Genomic DNA, 22,155 nt, shown 5'->3' with positions numbered 1-22,155 from the left:
ATTCCTATTTAGCAGCGCTATATTCGGAATTCAAAACCTTGTTCCTACTCATGTCAGGATCAATTTGCATTATCACTTATTCTAAAGACCAACTTAGGAGACCTTTTTGTTATAAGTTGATGTTTTTATTGATTGACATAAACCACAACTAGATGTTGACCACTGAACCATGAAAATGAGGTCAAAGTCAGTTAATCCTCGTTAGATGAACTGATTTTGTATCATGGATGGATATTCCATATCCTTTGTTTTCTATCAGATTCATTTCCCCCTTTCATTTACAAGATTTATGAAACTGATATACCGGTACCGTTGATTCATCTATTTTCAGGAAAACTTATATGTTAGTGGATATTTAATTTTTTAGTTTTTACAAAGTCTACAAACAGGGTATAGTGAACAAGCCATTCCTCGAACATTTAATTTTGTGGTTCACCTTTATCCATGAAATCCACAATAATCAGTATCCAACAAATAATAATCTAATTTTGGATGTAACGCGTCTTCTGATTGGCTGACGTTATTTTGTTGTCAGCCCATAGACATAATTAAGTCATGTGACCGTGACGTCATCAACGTTTTTTCATGGTTTTCTACGGTTTAAAATGGAATTTAGAATTAAATTATAAGAAATGACTGTAATATTTTTTCTGTCTATTCGAAATAACATAAAAAATGCGGTGCACACTGTTAAATAACCCGCTACGCGCGTTATTCAGTGTGCACCAAATTTTTTATGTTATTTCTTCATAAACAGAAAAAATATTACAGTCATTCCTTCAATAATTAATCCACAGTATATGCCACACAGTAACAGAACAAAGACATCTACAAACCAGACATAAAGTGTTCTCCTTTTATACTATAAAATTGTATACAAACAGTTAACACAGTTACCAGATTAACAAATATATGTCTTGCCTAAAGCCACATTTGTTGCTGTTGAAAGTACCTAGCTGTGTGAATTTTTCAGCAACAGGAATGTGTGCTGCCAAAAGGACAAAATATAAATCATGACATAATCATATCAAAATGTGAAAAGAGTGATATAAAGGAGATATATATATATATATATTCAATGTAAAACTTCATACATAATACACATACATTATAAACAGATGCTCCACAGGGCACAGCTTTATACGACCGCAGAGTTCAAACCCTGAACAGTTGGGGCAAGTATGGACACAACATTCAAGCTTGATACAGCTCTGAATTTGGATTGTTATTAAATAGTTGGCAAAACATAGGTTTCTGACACAGAATGAATGTAGTATAAGAACTTAAACTTAAAAACTTAAAATCTAGATACATGGTTAGATTCAGCATATCAAAGAACCCCAAGAATTCATTTTTTGATGAAATCAAATAAATTTCAATTTTGGAACCTTTAGACCTCAACGTGTACCAATTTGGTAACCGGGCCCAAATATCAAAAATCTAAATACATGGTTAGAATCGTCATATATCAAAGAACCCCAAGGATTCCATTTTTGTTGAAATCAAACATAGTTTAATTTTGGACCCTGATTTGGACCAACTTGAAAACTGGGCCTATAATAAAAAATCTTAATACATTTTTAGATTCAGCATATCAAAGAACCCCAAGAATTTAATTTTGTTGATATCAAACAAAGTTAAATTTTGAACCAACTTGAAAACTGGCCCCATAAGCAAAAATCTTAATACATGTTTAGATTCAGCATATCAAAGAACCCCAAGGATTCAATTTTTGTTGAAATCAAACAAAGTCTAATTTTGGACCACGATTTGAACCAACTTGAAAACTGGGCCCATAATAAAAAATCTAAGTACATGTTTAGATTCAGCATATCAAAGTACCCCAAGAATTCAATTTTTGTTAAAATCAAACTAAGTTTAATTTTAGACCCTTTGGACCTTAATGTAGACCAATTTGAAAACAGGACCAAAAATTAAGAATCTACATACATAGTCAGATTCGGCATATGAAAGAACCCTATGGCCACTTATTCGATTTTTGATGAAATCAAACAAAGCTTAATTTTGGACCCTTTGGGCCCCTAATTCCTAAACTGTTGGGACCAAAACTCCCAAAATCAATCCCAACCTTCCTTTTATGGTCATAAACCTTGTGTTTAAATTTCATAGATTTCTATTTACTTAAACTAAAGTTATAGTGCGAAAACCAATGTGTCTTCGGACGATGCAACGACGACACCAACGTCATACCAATATATGACCTCAAAATTTGTTTGCGGTCGTATAAAAATAACACAATTTCAAAGAAACAAATTCTTTCCAACTCTTTGGTGAAGTAACTTTTTAACTGTATGAAATAGGGACTGAGAGTGAAAAGATAAATGCACAAAAACAAAGAATTATAAAGACGAATTACAATAATTTAGATAAATTGCTATTAAATTTGATCTCATTTTACCCTAATTTAAGAAACTATTTCCCTCCCATAAAGATTCTATACCTAATCTACAAATACATTTCTTCAATGTTAATTCTACAACCCACCTTTAACATGTTTAACCTACACAGCCCTGATTAAATAAAAATTTGCCACATAATCTATTATTCATTACAAAATTATCACAGTTCTAATCACTAAATCAATTATAAAAAGTCATCAGATTTTGTTTTTTTAGCTGATGCTTCGATATATGCTTTTGCATGTTGTACAGCCAATTGTGCAGCATGATCGAAGCCATCAGCAACATGTATGTCTATATCACTTTCTTCCATTATCTTCCTAGCTGCCTCTACATTTCTACCTGAAAATGAACATATAAATCACATTAAACATGAGCAAAACTGTATGGGTGAATTACCAATAATTGTGTAGTAATTATTCTATTCTTCAGGTCAGAAATTATTGCAAGGTTTTATTAATATGAATAATGCCACTTGACGGGTATCATTATCACTGAACTAGTATATATTTGTTTGGGGGCCACTTGAAGGACACCTCCGGGTGCGGGAATTTCTCGCTGCATTGGAGACCTGTTGGTGACCTTCTGCTGTTGTTTTTTTCTATGGTCGGGTTGTTATCTCTTTGGCACATTCCCCATTTCCATTCTCAATTTTATCATAATATTAAGAATTTGCATTCTGATATCTGTTACATAAATCTGTATGCATCACTAATATCAAAACTGCATTATTGTCCTTTCTCCAAAAAACACAATAATGAATGCATGCAATAGTTCCTAACTTTACAATTGTTGTTTATTTATACATCTCTTACCAGCAGACAGAGATACCTGACACAGTCTATATAACCAGTAATAAGTGTGACAAAAACTGACAAAGTTTACCAATTCTACTTAGTTTAAGGCAGTAAGCTAAACTCTAGATGTCATTGGGATACTTTCTTTATGAGGTTTTTTAGATTAAGGCATTATTGTGTGCATTTATTAATAGAATAATTAAGGAAAATTTGTAATGGGTTTCGTGAAATCCTGTGTCAGCCTGAAATTGCTGCTGTCAGTAAAATATAGAATTATTTTTTAAAATTTAACCTTTTTTTATTCAGCTGAATAATCTTGAAGATTAGCTTCTGTCAATCCATGAGGGTTTACAAGTTTAACATTAAAAAAAAATAATTTAATATTGTATGTAATTGTTAATTGCAAAAACCTAAATCTGTTTATCAGTAAAATACTGGCTTTAGACTTGATCTCTGAATCATAAACCAGTGTCTGCTGTTGTGTTTTCAATGAAAGTTTGACAAAGTTATTGATGGCCCACACACTTTTAAAACATCTGACTATAAAATATATTTTTTCAATCTTTTTTTTTCAAGGACAAATAAGTACACAAAAGACATTCACTTAAAGCAAATAATTACCGAAGGATAAATTCTGAAATTATTTTTTGTATAATGTTTATTCACACTATTTTTAAAAATGTAACATATTTTGGAGTTTTGTATATTAAAACCTATTTTTAAACCGGTTTCTTTTTAATGTTTTTTTTTACCAATCATATCTAGTAGTACAGAGACAATGTATTTGGAAATAAGACTGCAATAAAATATGTTATATAAATCACATGATGCATAATATTCATACCTTCAAGTCTGACCACCAGTGGCAACTTTAGATTTATAATTTTACAGGCTTCCACAATACCTTTGGCTACAGTGGCACAATCAACAATGCCACCAAATACATTGACTAGAATTGTTTTCACCTGAAAAATAGATAATTTACTGTTAAGCACACAGTCTGACGGTAAATGTTTCCTTTTTTTAATATGAATATTTTAACTAATAGTGTGACGGTAGATTACCATGTGATACATTATCTATTCTATACTGGGCCTAAAATAAAATATTGTTTGTTTCCCCAATCCCGACCGACCCTGCAAAAATGCTACTCATAAAATTTTATTGTCATAACTAAGTCAAGTATAATTTTATTCATTTTGGATTTTCAGGTTTGCCTGATAGTCCGATAATGTTCAATCTCTTTGGAAAAATAAAATTATTTCCCTACATACCTACCCACACCTGGCTTGGCTGGGTCAGGGATTGGAGAAACAAACAATATATTAATTTAGGCCCTGTGAATTCATTTTTGTCGAGCCTTCGACTTTAGTCGAAAAAGCGAGACTAAGCAATCCTACATTCCGTCGTCGTCGGCGGCGGCGTCCACAAATATTCACTCTGTGGTTAAAGTTTTTGAAATTTTAATAACTTTCTTAAACTATACTGAATTTCTACCAAACTTGGACAGAAGCTTGTTTATGATCATAAGAAAGTATCCAGAAGTAAATTTTGTAAAAATAAAATTCCATTTTTTCCGTATTTTACTTATAAATGGACTTAGTTTTTCTGCGAGGAAACATTACATTCACTCTGTGGTTAAAGTTTTTAAAATTTTAATAACTTTCATAAACTATCCTTGATTTGTACCAAACTTGGACAGAAGCTTGTTTATGATCATAAGATAGTATCAAGAAGAAAATTTTGTAAAAATAAATTTCCACTTTTCCGTATTTTACTTATAAATGGACTTATTTTTTTGGCCAGAAACAAAACATTCACTCTGTGGTTTAAGTTTTTAAAATTTTTATAATGTTCTTAAACTATCCTGGATTTCTACCAAACTTAGACATAAGCTTGTTTCTGATCATAAGATATTATTCAGAAGTAAATTTTGTGAAAAAAAAATTCACTTTTTCCATATTTTACTTATAAATGGACTTAGTTTTTCTTCCAGTTAACATTGCATACAGTCTGCAGTTAAAGTTTATAAAACATTTATTAGATTCATAAACTATCCTGGATTTTTTACCAAACTTGGAAGCTTCTTTCAATCAAACGACAGTATCGAGAGGGAAATTTTTATTGATGTTTTTCCTCATTTTTGTTGAGTCTGCAATTAACAGCAAAAGTAGGCGAGACATTGGGTTCCAAGGAACCCTTACGAATTTTTCATTTGTGGGATACCAATTTTCATGGTATTTCTTGGGTATAGGTATTAAAACCACTAAAAATCTTCTATATAGTGTTGTATGTACATTTTGTCAAAATCCCCAATCCATGAAACTTTATATCTACCAAAAATACAAGTCCATGTTATTATGTCAATTCAACAAACCATTCATCATCATTAATTCATATTACAGACTTCTGACTTCAAAGTTCATCAATTTTCAAAAGGTTATCTTATTTATGCTAGGACCTCCTGTAACACAACAAAATCATTGAAAAACAGTAAACTTTCCCTCGAAAGTGCACAGATAGTATGTCTGATTTTACTTTTTTATGTTGCTCTAACATGACCAAGTACCAGGATGTCCTTGCACAGAGTAGGTAATCTGCGGTAAAATTATACATTGCATAATAGTAAAATTTTCTTTAATGAACCTCTAGAGTGAGTAAAATTTTCTTTAATGAACCTCTAGAGTGAGTAAAATTTTCTTTAATGAACCTCTAGAGTGAGTAAAATTTTCTTTAATGAACCTCTAGAGTAAGTAAAATTTTCTTTAATGAACCTCTAGAGTGATCAACTAACATCTGGTGGTTTAAAAAAATAATTCATGGCAGCCGTAGATTTGTTTTCATATAACCATGGGTTGGACATTTATATTCAATTATTTTACCCTGAGCATTAGGGAGGGGTTAAATACGAATATAAATGCACAACCCATGGTTCAATAAAAACAAACCTATGGCTGCCATGAATTATTCCGATACTAAGAGGACAAATTCGTTAATTTTGTTAATCATGAAATTCCTATACATACGATACTGCTTTGGCTGTCCCGTTTTACCACATTTTGATAATATTAGTAATATTATATAATTCAATTATTTATTTTTTTTAATCGCATTATTCACTTATATTTTCTTCTAATGTAATTTTATTCGTTCTGAGGCGTACAAGAAGCTTTAAAACACCCAGTATTTACATTTGATTTTTTTGTTTATGGAAACATACTTGTGATGTCACCTTGTTTCGTTGCCATGCCAAGACAATAACATCATCTTTTAAACTGATGACGTGACAAGGAATTACTCCAAGGATTCGTGTTCATTTGCAAAATATCTTACAAAGGTTTGCGATAAAGGTAATTTATTCAGAAACCATTAAAAACATAATACAACTGAATGTTATGAACAATTATGTCATGTATGTAATAAACCAAAACTGAATAAATGACAATAATTTGAAAAGGTGGGGAATAAATACCGCCACAATCCCCAAATAACAGAGTTGGGTAGCCGCCACCCGAAAAACCTTGGAGATAAATTTTATAAGAGTTTAATTGATTGATATAAATGTTTGCTTTCTTGCGTAATTTTCGTTATATGAAATTTTACCATGAAAAATAAATTGAAATGGACTGATTTGTTTATTTTGCTGTAGAATAGAAATAAATATATTATATCTGAATCTTGGCCTTCCTAAACTGGGAATTTTGATGTCGAAAATTGAGAATATCTGGCAGTTTAAATAAGTTGGTCGTAATGAGGAACAACCGTTTTTGTGTATTACTGCGTATGCGTTATAGGTAGATATATTGTGTTTATACTGGTTGACGATAATAGGTCGTCATATTAGAATTGGTAATATACTTTACTACTAGTAGGAACTACCACTTACATGAGCATCTCCTGTGAGGAGATGAAAAGCATCATAAACTTGCTGTTCTGATACACCCCCTCCTACATCCAGGAAGTTTGCAGGTTCACCTCCATGTAATTTTATAATATCCATGGTAGCCATGGCAAGTCCAGCACCATTTACTACAAAATAAGTGTGTAAAATAAGATATAAATTTGAAAGGGATAAAAGGAATATGACAGTTGCAATAATCTGTTTTACTGGTGATGTTTTTAAATAGGATACTGTTATTGCTTAATTTGGAGTTTCCTTTCATTTATAGGAAACTGTTTTGACCTTTTCAACCCCATGAATTTATTGATATCAACATAACATTTTGAGGTGTTACTGTCTATTATTGAGTAATTAACATTCAATTTTAGGCCAGAGTTATTTAATTTGTTGGTTTACAAACCTGCAGACCCTACTTTTCTAATGTTCATAATTTTCTCATTTTTTATAAATCCATCAGATTTTTTCATCTCATAGATGAAATGGATCAGTCCAAACGTGAAAGATGTCAGATATCCACAAACAATATGAATTTTCTTCTTTCATAGATTGATAAAAAAAAAGTTTGTCCATTTTGATATCAAAGGATAAAACTGATACCTTAATTTTCCATTGAGCAATAATTTTTGGGTTTAAAATTAAGAAAAATGAGACCAAATCTATTGTTAGAAAGCTGAAATATTACATCTGTACATATTTCTATCTTGTAAGATTATTTTTTTTCAACCAACTGACCAACCAAATTTTTTCACATAAAAAAACAGTAAAACAAAAAATTTAAAAAACCTTGGCCTTACCATGGTTTTACCAATTATCTTTTAACTATTCTTAACTGTAAAATCTCTGTATGATAAGTTGGTAGGAAAATTCAATTATGATAATTTTCTTTAAATATGAAATGAACCAAAATAACCCATGTTACTGAACTATCAACAAATGATCAATTGCTTGGTATTTATATGTCTAGTGGCAAATATTTCATGCATATTCAGAAAGAATTCTGACAATAAAACTGAACCCTTACCAAGACAACCTATACTTCCTTCCAATCCTATATAATTAAGTTTTAATCGTGTAGCTTCCACCTCCCTAGGGTCTGTCTCTGACATGTCATCCATGGCAAAGATTTCTTTCTGTCTGTAAGCTGCATTATCATCAAAGTTTACCTTGGCATCAAAACACACAACTGAAAAAGTAATATTTATAATAAATAACATATCCCCTTTTTTTTTAATTTCAATAATAGCTCAGATGTTGATTGGTTATCTATCATGTCTATATCAATATACTTCAAAGTAATTTATTTTAAAAGTTTTCACAGAAATTTTCAAATGATATTTTTGTTGTTGTCTTTCTTGTCACTGAATCTAAACTTTCATAAAGATCAAATCTAGATGGTTTATATTTAAATAATTTTATATAAATAGTGAAACAGATGAAAATAATTGGAGAATGAGTCTATGGGCCACAGATGCCCACTTGTAAATATGCACAAGTCAATGTCCTCATACAGCTGCAGGGGTCATGTGGTTAAGACTGTTTTGTTACTTTAAGCATTGTGTATAAGTTTCATAACATTTGGTTGAGAAACTAGATTTAGCATTTTTTTCCGTTTATAAAGGGGCATAACTCAAGAATAATAAAAGTGACATCACTCAATTTCAAACTTGATCTGTGTTTTGTGGTATTGGGCATTGAGTACAAGTTTTATAACATTTGGTAAAGGCAATCTAAAGTGAGAAAACAGAAACCAATTTTTGGATCATACATGTATATATGGGACAGACAGACGGACAATGTTAGCACTTAATTCACCCATTGCTACTTCAGGGGCATAAAAAAACTCAAACTTATAATTTTTCATTATGTTAAGAAAATCACCCCCAAATATCATTCTACAGTGATAACATTTATGCCAATATATTTCATTGCAAATTATAGTTCGCTATTATAGTATTACCTCTGCCATCAGGTGTCTCCCCAAATGGATTGATCTCTACCTGGGATGCATCAACCTTTATAAATAGGTTATATAGACTTTTTATCTGATCTGCTGCCTGAAACACACAAATTAGGTTAATTTGTATAACTTTATATGATCTGTTGCATTAAACAAACATATACAGTCAAACCTTTGTAAAAAGGTCGCCCTTGGGACCAGAAGAAAACTGACCTTATTAAAAAAAAGTGACCTTTAAATTTGAGATTTGATAAAAGTTTTCATTTATTTTGTAAATGCATATGCTTACATTTTACATGGATTGATTGATGCTATATTAAACCATTTTCAGACCTGTCAGCTATATTGTGACAGCCAGTTTTTATTGGTAGAGAAAGTTAGAGTAACCCAAGTATATATTTTACTGTACAATAAAATCTTAATTGTGAATTATCATTGGTAATTTGGTATGCTACATGCATGACATGTACTATGATTGTTACTTTAAATTTTATGTTGAACCAATGTTATGTTTCTGAAAAATTTGGGCATATTTATTTACATATCTTACCTCTTGTAAGTGAACACCTTCAAAACCTAACCTCTGTGCCATAGATAAGGCTTGCTCATCTTTAATACCAGTAAGAATATCTACTGGCTCCTGAAAAGGTTAAAGAAAATGGTTAAAAAAAACAAATACATGGCATCTGACATCGTTCTTACACTATCTTAAAATAGTGACATTTTCAATTAAAAGGTTTATAATTTCAATAAACAAACCCTCATAATAATCTGCACTAAAACATTTCAAAATTTAATGTATTATAGAATTTTTAATATATGACTTTTTAGTGCATTCATTAAATACTGACATTATTGGAACCTTATAATACTGATTTAAAATAAATTCAACACATTAGTATTAGCATTTCCATTCATAAGGTCAGTACTAAATAAGTTGTGTAACTGCGAACATTCATGTGTTACCTCAGTTGACATTTTTAATGTTTCCCATCTTTGCAAATGAATTTCAGTCATGGATTTCCCATATATGCGGTAAATTTAAGTTTAAAGTTTATTTTTCACCTTTTGAATATTTTATTTATTTCAAGTCCGAAATAGAAGATTTTTATAAATTTGTAATTATTATTAACATTGTAAGAAAAGTTACTAAATATTTCGTCAATCTTCTTTAATCAAGAAAGAATTTGATGTCAATTTCTCAAAATTAAAATCTCTTTTCTAGAATAAACATTGTAAAAAAATATTTTCTGAAAGGAATTTCCAGTTCAAAGGTTAAATTTTTCAGCACCTTGACAATGGAATCAGGATCAGTATCAGCTGTCTCTTCAATATCTACTCCACCATGCCGACTACCAATCATTACTGGTCCCATGTATGTACGATCCATCAGTATGGCAAAGTAAGCTTCTCTCCCTATATCTAAAGCTTCAGCTACCATTACCTACAAAAATTACAAATCATTAATATTGCAAAGCATACATTTATTTTGATGCTTTTTGTCTATTGTTTTTTCTGTTAGTGTTTCTTGTGTCTTGTACTGGTCTTTTTAGTTGAGCTAATTACAGTTAACTTTTGCAGTTTGTTCTTATGTAATGCTGTTACACCACTGAGGGCAGATTCCAAATAAGAAAGTTGAAAAGTTCCCAAAATTATGCTTAACAAAATCAACACCAATGAAGTTCTGTTTTGGAATACATGTTATACTTATATAAGTAAACACTTTTTGACAAAAAATAGATCTATTCACATTATATTTTTAAATAAAGACCACCTTAAAAAAATGTTGCTATCATAACAAAATTGACAGACATTTTGACGGAAAATTCTTATGTTAACAACACAAAAAATCTTGATATTTTCAGTATTTTCAAGGTTTGGATGTATATCTTGATTTAATATGAAAGGCAAATTGGAATAAAACATTTCTGAACATTTGCACTAATAAAAAAGGAATTGGAATAACTTTTAAAAAGGATTATCTTAGAGTTGCTAACATAAAATTTGACAAACATGAACAATGCTGCTAACATAAGATTTGACAGAAATTAAGTTGTTGCTAACATAAAAATTGACGGACTTTATTGTTGCTAACATAATATTTGACGGACTTTTTTGTTGCTAACATAATATTTGACAGACTTTTTTGTTGCTAACATAAAATTTGACGGACATTATTGTTGCTAACATAAAATTTGATGGACTAAATAGTGTTGCTAACATAAAATTTGATGGACTAAATAGTGTTGCTAACATAAGATGTTGACGGACTTTTTGCTAACATAAGATTGTTGCTAACATAAATAAATTTGACGGACAATATATATTTGAGATTTTTAACCAACATTGGAGATCTTATCCTAGTTGAAAGTCATATTAAGAACTCCTGCAAAATACTGCTGCCTGAAATTCAAAAAGATTTTAACCCAGGACAGATAACTTTAATTTGTAGCACATCCAAATGTTGCTAACATAAAATGACAAGTTTGACAGAAATTATGTTAGCAACAGATTTGATAAAACTATTGATTAAATAAAGTAAATTGAAAGATCCAAAATGTGTATGTATAATGTACATAATGAAATACCATTTTAACAGGCTTATATAAGTACCTACAATGATGTGGCAAGATTTTATGAACCTGTTGCTATCATAACATTTATTGACAGACGAGCATCTAATAAGTAAGGTATTTGAAATTGAAAAAAATACATATATCAGATGTTTTTAACAAAAGAAAAGCAAAAGATTTGGAAACAGAAATGTTTGAATAATCAGACTACACTAATAAAACTATTATACCAGTGTCAACTTAAAGCCTCGTAAAACATGAACCTTGTGTCAAAAAATGGGAAGTAATTTCCGTCAAACATTTCACATTTTTCAACTTGTTGTGATCATTTCTACTTTTAATGGAAACAATCATATCCAATAATTGGTTTGCTTGCTTTATATAACATTATAACTATTCAATAAAACATTCACATATTATCATTCAAATAACAGTTAGTATTATTTTTCTTAATTTGTTCTTTTTGACGGAAATTTTCTTTTCTTTTTGGAATCTGCCTGACATACCAGGTTAGGGGAGGGTAGATTGCTATTATAAACAAACATGTTTAACCCTGCCACATTTTTTTATGTTCCAGTAATACAGTCTCTCCAGTGGTTGTTATTGGTTCATGTCTTTAAAATATTTTCTTCATACATTGTTTTATTATAAATGAGCCTTTTAGTTTTCAGATAGGATTTTTTCACATTTTTCATGTCATTGCCTTTTAGAGCACACTACACAGTATGGGCTTTTCTGATTGTTAAATGCTTTATAGTAACCTATCATTGCTTTCTAGGGTAACTACTTCATTTTAACTCTGGCGGATAGTAGTTTCATTGGCAATCTAAATTCTCCTTATTTTTATATTTGTGTTGGTTTTTTTTATTGTTGAAGGCCTAATTATGATGAGCTATGCTGTAAACCAACTTATTTTCGCAGATACTTTTTTTTGTGTTTATCACTTTCTAGTCCACTTCGCAGCCATTTAATTTCACGATTTTCTAATTTACAAGATGAAGTTAGAAAAGGAAAGATCCAAGTTTTATACATCTTTGCAACAATTTACTTACACGTTATTTTTCTACTTGTGAAAGCTGTGAAAAATAAATCTCCTGAACTTTAGTTGGTTTACAGTATTTGCTTCTATCTTAGTCATTTGAATTCTGGTGAGTAGTTTTCTCATTGGCAATCATACCACATCTCCTTATTCATGTATTAAAGCCACAGCTACAGGGTTGGCAAAGTATTACCCAGGTTTTCCCGGGCTGGGCAAAATCTCCCTGAAATGGGTATTACTGGGCAATATGATTTTTTAAGCTTATTTCAACACAAAAGAGTAAAGACTTGTGGTAGTTTCATAGTGTTATAGCTAAATATATACATTTTATACAGATAACCATAGAGAGTCATTGCTAGAAGATTGAAAATTCAATTTCATTCTCTTCTCCACTAATTCTATGTAGGCAAAATATCAGATTAGTACATTTTAGGATACCGTATTGACCATTGTTTCAATAATTCAAACTATTAACAATGATTAAAAACAAGAATGTGTCCACAGTACACAGATGCCCCACTCGCACTATCATTTTCTGTGTTTGATTGGACTTCAACTTCATCATAAACTACCTTGACCAAAATCTTTAACCTGAAATTTGCACTTTCATTTTCTATGTTCAGTGAACCATGAAATAGGGGTCAAAACACTAATTTGGCATTAAAATTGGAAAGATCATATCAGAAGGGTACATGTGTACTGAGTTTCAAGTTGATTGGACTTCAACTTCATCAAAAACTACCTTGACCAAAAACTTTTACCTGAAGCAGGAAGAGGGTACAGAAGGACAGACAGACGAACAGATCCACAGAACAGAAACCATAATGCCCCTCTACTATCGTAGGTGGGGCATAAAAATACATTTTATTGCAGTGTGGTAAATTCGATTGGAAATACAATCATATTGCTAAATAAACACTCTACAGGGTCATGTCATTAGCACTAATAGAAATGAAAAGGCTGATTATTGTATATAAACATATCTGTGTTCTAATCTGAATAATTACTTACTAATAAGTGATGTACAACATGTACAATGTACATAGATATTATCTAAAAGGATTTTTTCTTACATGCAATTGTTAATTCTTAATATTTGCTATATACATTTGAAATAAATGACTTTACATGAATGTTACCAGTTTGACCTAGACAGAAGGGGGATTTAATACATTTTTAGGATAATGGTTGAGAAAGGCTTTTTGCTATTTATATTTGTCTAATGCGTCTTCTTGTACAATTGTCTCAGAGTTGCTAGAGTAATCCTTTCTCAAATGTATACACTTTTATCATAAGTCTCTGAAGCAATTATGAAACTTATTTATAAATCAAAATGAGTTTATAAATATCTTTAACGTATTGCATTTGTGTTTAATCACTGAATCCTCTTCAAAATGCAGGCCAGTATTCCATACATATTCCATATTCCATAAGGCATATTACCCAGTATTACCCAATAAAACCCCTGGTTTTCCCAGTATTTCCCACTCGGCTGGGCAATACTCATAAAACCCGGATTTTTGCCAACCCTGCTACCATCCAATACTGCTCCTGAGTAACTTGACAGTGTAAAGTGTAATTCAGTGGTTGTCGTTTGTTTATGTGTTACATATTTGTTTTTTGTTCACTTTTTTACATAAATAAGGCCATCAGTTTTCTCGTTTGAATTGTTTTACATTGTCATTTCGGGGCCTTTTATAGCTGACTATGCGGTATGGGCTTTGCTCATTGTTGAAGGTTGTATGGTGACCCATAGTTGTTTTAAATTTCTGTGTCAGTTTGGTCTCTTGTGGACAGTTCTCTAATTGGCAATCATACCACATCTTCTTTTTTATATTTAAACATTGTGTCATGTTAGACCAATCTGCCATTGTAGCCCTCCTGTGAAGATTGACATAATCTAACATAATCTACACTCTTTTATTTGGACACCATGTAATCTAAATGTTACCTTCTGTACAAGTACACCATCACCAACAGTCTGTTTAGTCTTTAGTTTACTTCCTAACATATTTTCTACTATAAATGGTACTTGTTTTTTGCTATAATTTATAAAGAAAGATCCATGTAATATTGATTTAAAATATGCAAAACATTTTTTTCGTTATGAATATTCTTTTGTTCACTAAAAGTCAGGTAATCATCAGGCAAGAGAATATAAATAATAGTTTCAAACTAATTTCTAAAAAATAAAGTTCCCTGCAAGTTCTTCAAACTTTATAAATTCACCTTTGACATGTTTATTGATTGAATATTATTATGATAGTTCTCTCAGTCACTCATCCATGAAGCTGACGAAAGGTGGTGTTACGTCAACAGTCAGAAAATTATAATTTACATACAATTGTGGTAAAATTCAGTTATTCTTCTACCATCAATGATCTTTCAATCACGAAAAGAACAATCTAAGTGGTTAGTTATTATTGATCAGAAACAAAAAGATTGCAGATTTACGCTAAAAAAATATTTTATTATAAAGGCTGTTTACAAAACAGCACTGAATAATATATTTTCTTGCTTTTGAAAATTACTGTTTATTATATATATATTAAGAATATATAATCTTTTAAAAAATGGATCTAACCTTGAATCAATTTATTAAAATGACTATCATGATTAAGATAATCAAACAAACTATCATGATTAAGATAATCAAACAAATGAATCAATCTTAATCTGCAAAAACTTGAAAACTTACTCTTTCGTTAAATGTACACCTCCTTGGAAGCCATTTGAGAAAACTCCTTTCCCTCGACCACCCGCTAAAATCTGTGCCTTTATCACATATTCTTTCACATCTAAAAATACAATTTTAGGTGATTTTAGAAGTTTATTTAATAAGAATTTGATTCTGATTTCAAATAGCAGCAGAAAACCTCTGAATGAAGATAAGCTGAAGAAAATGTTTCTCCTTATTTCTCCTCAGAAAAAGTCACTTGTCACTTTTCTACATCAAAAACTGCCTGTACCAATTCAGGAATATGACAGTTGCTATTCATAGTTTCATTCAATTGAAATGTTTGATATTTTGATTTTGACATTCGAATGGGGACTTTCCGTTTTGAATTAACCTCAGAGTTCAGTATTTTTGTGATTTTACTTTCTCCTCCACATAGTCAATTGTATCATGTGTATTGTGATGAGCGTTAAACTTATCAAATAAGTTTAAAAGGTTGCATAAAAAGGAATGGCAATTAAAATTGAGAAAGTTCAGAATTCATTTTAAATGTGTATTTATTTCACAAACCTAAATGATCTGTAGCATGTTCGGCTTCCTCAAAATTGCTAGCAACAACAAATTTCTGAACAGATATTCCATTCTCTTGCATCAACTTTTTACTCTGATATTCTTGTAAATGTAAACATCTTACTGACCCTAAAACGCTAGCCTGAAAAGAAGAAAATCAGAATGTTACTACTATATAAGATATATATTGTAATGTTATGTAACCATGGTAACAGGATGTTAGGTATAAATATATTGTTATGTTCAGTACCAAATTTCACTGTAAACTTCAATAGCATGCACAAGTCATAAGCAGGACAAGAAATGGATGTTTATACCATGAACATACTGTGGATTTTTTTTTATTTGTTGGATATCAATTTTCATTGATTTTGTAGTTACACGGATATAAATTGAAGTATTCACCGAATTACAAATTTGCCATATTTGCTCTAAGAATATATGCAGACTTTTGAAAAACCATAAAATTCAAATATCTCTTGAAAGTATTTTTCAATCCACAAAAATTGTTACCTACAAAAATAAATGAAGTGTCTTCATTTGTAGATTGGTATTTAATAATTACATGCATTACAAAACTTGATGTTTTGCCACAAACAATGAAAAAATAGTTGATATCTCAAGAACAAAAATGTGCTATTGCTCTCGTAAACAGTCGCTGAATAACCTGTGTACAGTCAGAGATATAACTCTATAGGGTTATTACAGAATATAACTTGTGTGTGTTATTGCAGATACTTTCATGAGTTGTCTACTTTTTATTCCTTAAATTTTCTAAATCTGTAATAACATATATATGTTTGTTATTTGTAAAATTATTTCATTTATAGTGGGCTCTAGGGAACTCTTGAGACTTTGAACAGAAACTAAATGCATAGCCTTGATAACTAATTTTTTAATTCAATTAATACATTTTTGATTAACCATGGTAAATCAATGAGACAAGGCTATTAAGGGATAAACTTAGCTGTGAAAACAAGGCTGCCTTAGTTATTATAGGAATGTAACTTAAAAAGTGTTAACACATTTTTAGGTTATTTCATTTAGACAAAAATATATTACAGTCATTCCTTATAATTTATTTCTATAAAATTCTATACTTTAGGAGTAAATCATGAAAAAACATTGATGATTTCACAGTCACATGACAAAATAGTCTATGAGCTAAAAGACAAAAAAAACTTTCAGCTGATCAGTAGAGGAGATATGATACATCAAAAATTCAATTTAAAACAATTAAGTTTATCATTAGTGTAATTAGATTTAAAATGATTAATTTAATCATTAGTGTAATAATATTATCACTTCTAGACTGAGCTAATAGAATTTTGATAGTGCAACTGCCTCTTGAATAACTCCTGTTTACACTTTAATATTGAATCACTGCAGCTGATTGTCTATATATATATATATACAATGTCCATAGCAATGAATGTGTTGTGTAGCGTTATTTACCCTTATCTGCGCATCTATTACATAGTTGTCGCAACAATCTATTTTTGTTAAATTGAAAATCAGAAATGTTGTTTTGTTCTAAAAATAGGGTACTGAAAGGGTCCCTCTTGATTGAAAGTTTCCGTTGCTTAAGGTACATGTGGTGATGAAAACATTTCAATATTTTCTGTCTTTATCAAATTAGCGTTAGCCATATCGTCATAATTATTTTCGTACTTCTCAGGATTTAACAAACCACTTAGCAATGAATTAAAACGAAAGTAAATTTCCAGGGTTAAAATTTTTTGTTACAGCTAATGCATGGCTTACTAGCCCAGGACTTATAAGCAGCTCAGTATTTTACTAGCCCTGATGTACATATCTAAGCCAAGGGATAGCAAAAATATTAGCCAATTAAACGAATTAGGGGAGGTATATATCAAGGACAGTGCAAGATAACGGTTAATTCAGGAAACAATGCTGACCAGAATGTTCTAGTTTAAACCTTTTCCATGTGTATCAGTGGTCTCGCTAGCCCAAAATAGAAGGGCGCCGCGCCCTGGGTGCCCTCAGCTGCACCCTGGGTGCCTTCATCCGCGCCCTTCTGCCCTGACGTCTTTTTCCAAAATTATCTTGTGCCGTTTTGGTAAAATTTTGTTTCATCGATTTCTGATCTCCAAGTTAATTACATATATGACACCTGTGTGATTGCCCCCAGGTTAATCATTTTATTACAATCAATTACAATGATAAAGACTTCAAAGGTGTTAATAACTAGGTAATTTAATTAGGACAATGTATCTTTTTGTCATACTTTTGATGAATGTGTCAGCGAGTGTGTTTAGCTTGGGTCGGCATTTTCGATCTCCAAGTCACAATGGAAGAGTGTATATAAATGAAGACTTTCATGACTTTAGAATTGAATTTAAGTCATCAAAATAAAACTATGCCTTTACAGAAATGCCTTCCATCTTAACTTGTTAGCGACAAGCACAGTTTTTAATTAACCCAAACGTGGTGGAAATTGATTTCGGAGTTACTTCCCCTGTTTTAGCTTATTACAAATTTGTGCTCTAAAAATATTATCTAGTACCAAAAAAGGGAATAAATTACCAATTGAATAATAATTTATAATAGCATAATCATGTTATCTTAAAGATATTAACTGTCTTTGAACATATTAAAAAATATATATTGCAATTTCTACTTGATAATTATACTTTTAGCAATCCATGTTCTAAACATTGTTAAATTAGTAATGCTCTCTGTTTCAGTTCATATGATGTTTTCAAAGCTATAATTCCTATATAGATAAAAAAAAACAACAAAAAAACAAAAAAAAACACATATTCTTTGATAATTGGTAGAGTGAAGTTGAACTGTAAAAACATAATATGTTGATGAAGATGTACCATATCAATCATAACTACACAAACAATGAAATAAAGACTATAGTTGAAAAGCATCTTTATTTAAAAAAAACAACATATACAATAAAAAAAACAAAGAGATTCGTTAACTCGTGATACACACAGAAACTTAGACAAAAAAATGAGCAGTGCCTTTTCTTATCATAAAAAGTGCCCTGCCCTCCACTGGCACCCTGCCCCTTTTGATTTCTAGCTAGAGCACTGTGTATCAGTGTTCTAGGATTCCCATTACCCGTTACCCGGGGTAAGTGGATTAGGACAACGGGTAAGTCATTTTTTAGCCTTTGTCACCCGGTGGTAAGTCAATTTTCAAGTTCGGGGAAGCCGAAAAACTCTTGAAATTTCCCGGTCCTCTTCAATTTTCCCATATCTGCTTTTTATTTTTATTAAATCACGAGAAAAAACTTTGATAAAAGATCGAAGATTTTGTCGATGTCTATCGGCGCTTTTATTCAAGCACTCGTTTACTAGGTGTAATCAAGCGCAAAAGAGACCACATTCTTCACCTATCATTCTAAAAGTCGGTCACGGTGTCGGTAAAATCGGAAAATCCGGATTGATAACTGGTGCTAAAATCGGGACATAAACGATTTTTTTTCTTGTCATCGGAGGAAAATAAACTTACAGTTGCATTTATTATAACTCTTAATAAATGACATAGTAATAACTATAACATATTTGTCAAATTTAGTAAGAAATCGTTTTTTTTTAAATTTTGTACAAAATTCAATCGTATCCGAATCCAGCTTTGTTCAGACAAACTTCACAACATATAATTTAAAGCATGTCATAAAAGTTTTTTGAGCGGCCCCCAGACCCCCGGCCATAAGGGCGGCGAGCTTTGCGCCGTCCGCATTGGTTGGCGGATTAAACTTTTAGATGTGGGTAAGTAATTTTTTTATTGATCTTACCCGTGGTAAGTCAAGGTGCCAAAAAAATCCTAGAACACTGTGTATGTTTACATTTTTAGGTATCGGGATCGTTCGCCCTGATTACATGTTCGCCCTAGGTTTGTTCGAACTGAGTTTGTTTGCCCTGATAGTCTGTTCGCCCTGGGTTCGTTTGCCCTATATTATGATATAAATATCTATATATGTTACATCAATGAACAATATATATATATATTAAAATTTATGTATATCTATTAAAAGTTAAATACAGAATATTTGCCAAATTTATATTAATTAAATAACATTCTTGGCTGCATTGTTACACTTTATTTTATAATTACTTTTAATTACTGTTGATTGAATTTTGATTGCTGATTAGGTGTCATTTGATACCTTTGATATCACTGATTGTTATATGAATTGTCTATAAAAAAATTAAAAAAAAGGATGGGTAAAAACACTGATGACAAGTGATCATGTACAGCAGTGTGACTGCGTTTTTGGTATTTGTTTCACTAATAGTAATTCTATTTAGTGCTTTTAAATATTCGTTTAGGAAATAAATGTGTGTGAAGTACAGTTCGGAATTGATCTTGTTATAACTGTTACTGAATATTTTTAAATTGTTAAAATGTATCAAGAAAGTTAAATATATGAATAACTTAGTCATGTTAGTCTTTAGTGTTTTATGTCAAATACTTTGTAGTCTTTGAATTCACAGAAACTTATCCTCGTAGCAGCAAGACAACAACTTTGTCTTCAGTTGTTTTACATTTAAAAATACAATGTAGTGCTGAAATTCACAGAAACTTATATTTCCTAGTAACGTAATTACATACAGATACAAACTTAGTCCTCAATACCTTGAAGTCACAATATCTTGTAGTCCTGAAATGTACTGAAACTTATAACTTAGTATAGCAGCTAGCTTTAGACAAGTTAATATGATACATCGTAAATATTCGGCGAAATTGTAGACTGACTTCAACACATTCAATTATATACACACAACGCAACACTATACTAAAAAATAAAATCAGGGCGAATGGACTCGGGGCAAACAGGTATTAGGGCGAACAGAAACTAGGGCGAACCAGAATCAGGGCGGACGGACCCGGATTCACATTTTTATAGTGACTGGTCACCTTATCGGCTTGTAGCCAATTACACGAATTAGGGGAGGTATATATCAAGGACATTGCGAGATTAATTCAGAAAACAATGCTGACCAGAATGTTCTAGTTTAAACCTTTTCCATGTGTATGTTTACATTATTATAGTGACTGGTCACCTTATCGGCTTGAAAGTCAAAACTTGGTAATGTTGATAGATGCTATAAAGTGTAATTTTGTTGAAGAACATAAGCAATCAGGCACCTGATATAATCAAATATATATATATTGTGTTGGAAAATAAATCAGATCTCATTGACATTTACTTTATTCCACAGTCTTTGCAATAAACCGTGTCTAACTGACGTTCTTATCATTTTCATGGGCGCAGCCATTTTTCTCGAAAAGAAACTCAAACTCTCGCGATACTTCGAACTTCTTTTGTACAAACAAAATAGTCCTATGATTATCAGCAACACGATTGTTATTGCCGTCAAAAAAATGAAAAAACATACAAATTCTGCTCATTAAAATTAGTAAGTTTTTGAATTGATGATACTATATCTTATTTATTATCGCTTAACAATAAGTCTAAATTCATCCGCAATACTTTCTTCTGTTCATCCTGGGACTTACAAGATTTTCATCCTGGCTCTTCTTTGATCACCCGTACGAAAACATTGTAAAATGTCAAAACCACGTGTTTATCAGCTGTAATATTGTGTGCTTTTACATTTTCAAGTTCTGATAAATGAAATGATTCCGTGGCTTACAAAATCTAAATAAATCAATATCAATATGTTGACAAAATTATAAAATCAAAACAAATCTGTTTATGAGTGCATAAAATCACTTTCAATCATAAATTTTTATAAACTCAACTGCATTGTTTAAATTATTAATTGGAACATTTGTTAACATGTATAAATAATAATTATCTGTAATATTTAAAAGCGCCATTGTAATAAAAGAGAGAGGCGAAAGATACCGAAGCGCCATTTAAACTCATAAGTCATTTTGTAAGTCACAAAAAATAAATACACCTTAATATCGCTTTTTGTCCCCCATTAACGGATATCAAACAGGTCCCCGTAAAATTTTGAAGTCATAAAACAAAATGTCTGACACCACAATGGACAAGTGATTGTTGTATGAGGTCAGAAGTTCAAGCAGCTGGGAATAGCGATATAGGGTGTATTGTCAACGCATGGCTAAAAAAGAAAAAAAAGACTGACAAACAATTAGTTCACAGAACACAACATAGTACTAAAGACTGAACAACATGATCGTCACAAAAAACTGGAGTTGATCTCATGTGCTCTGGATGGGTAATTAGCAGATCCACACATCTGTCT

General features: G+C 31.0%; 2 protein-coding genes across 2 annotated transcripts in view; one reads left to right on the top strand and one right to left on the bottom strand.

The window, feature by feature from the left end:
• Positions 1–842: 842 nt before the first annotated feature.
• On the bottom strand, positions 843–21,243 carry LOC139489910 (succinate--CoA ligase [GDP-forming] subunit beta, mitochondrial-like). Its single transcript, XM_071276760.1, has 11 exons — positions 21,127–21,243; positions 15,935–16,076; positions 15,386–15,485; positions 14,639–14,729; positions 10,367–10,519; positions 9,626–9,715; positions 9,076–9,172; positions 8,140–8,301; positions 7,104–7,246; positions 4,062–4,182; positions 843–2,762 (listed from the first exon to the last, which is right to left on the bottom strand). Exons 1-11 carry the CDS (start codon positions 21,193–21,195, stop codon positions 2,605–2,607), a joined length of 1,326 nt encoding a protein of 441 aa, XP_071132861.1. The 5' UTR covers positions 21,196–21,243; the 3' UTR covers positions 843–2,604.
• Positions 21,244–21,415: 172 nt separating this feature from the next.
• Positions 21,416–22,155, top strand: part of LOC139489904 (cyclin-D-binding Myb-like transcription factor 1) — a 36,999-nt gene continuing 36,259 nt past the window's right edge. Inside the window, exon 1 of the mRNA XM_071276753.1 lies at positions 21,416–21,482. The gene's annotated coding sequence lies outside the window, so the exon portion shown is untranslated. The remainder of the gene's footprint in view (positions 21,483–22,155) is intronic.

Source organism: Mytilus edulis, chromosome 1 (assembly GCF_963676685.1).
Source record: "Mytilus edulis chromosome 1, xbMytEdul2.2, whole genome shotgun sequence".
Lineage (NCBI taxonomy): Eukaryota > Metazoa > Mollusca > Bivalvia > Mytilida > Mytilidae > Mytilus > Mytilus edulis.
Note: the sequence above shows the minus strand (reverse complement) of the source record. Positions and strands in the feature narration are given on the sequence as shown.

Excerpts from the sequence above, each read along its gene's own strand:
- LOC139489910 (XM_071276760.1), bottom strand. The coding sequence starts at position 21,195 with ATGGCTGCGCCCATGAAAATGATAAGAACGTCAGTTAGACACGGTTTA. Across the intron at positions 8,302-9,075 it reads GGAGACACCTGATGGCAGAG|TTGTGTGTTTTGATGCCAAG; the intron begins GTAATACTATAA and ends TTACTTTTTCAG. Across the intron at positions 4,183-7,103 it reads TCCTCACAGGAGATGCTCAT|GTGAAAACAATTCTAGTCAA; the intron begins GTAAGTGGTAGT and ends TCTATTTTTCAG.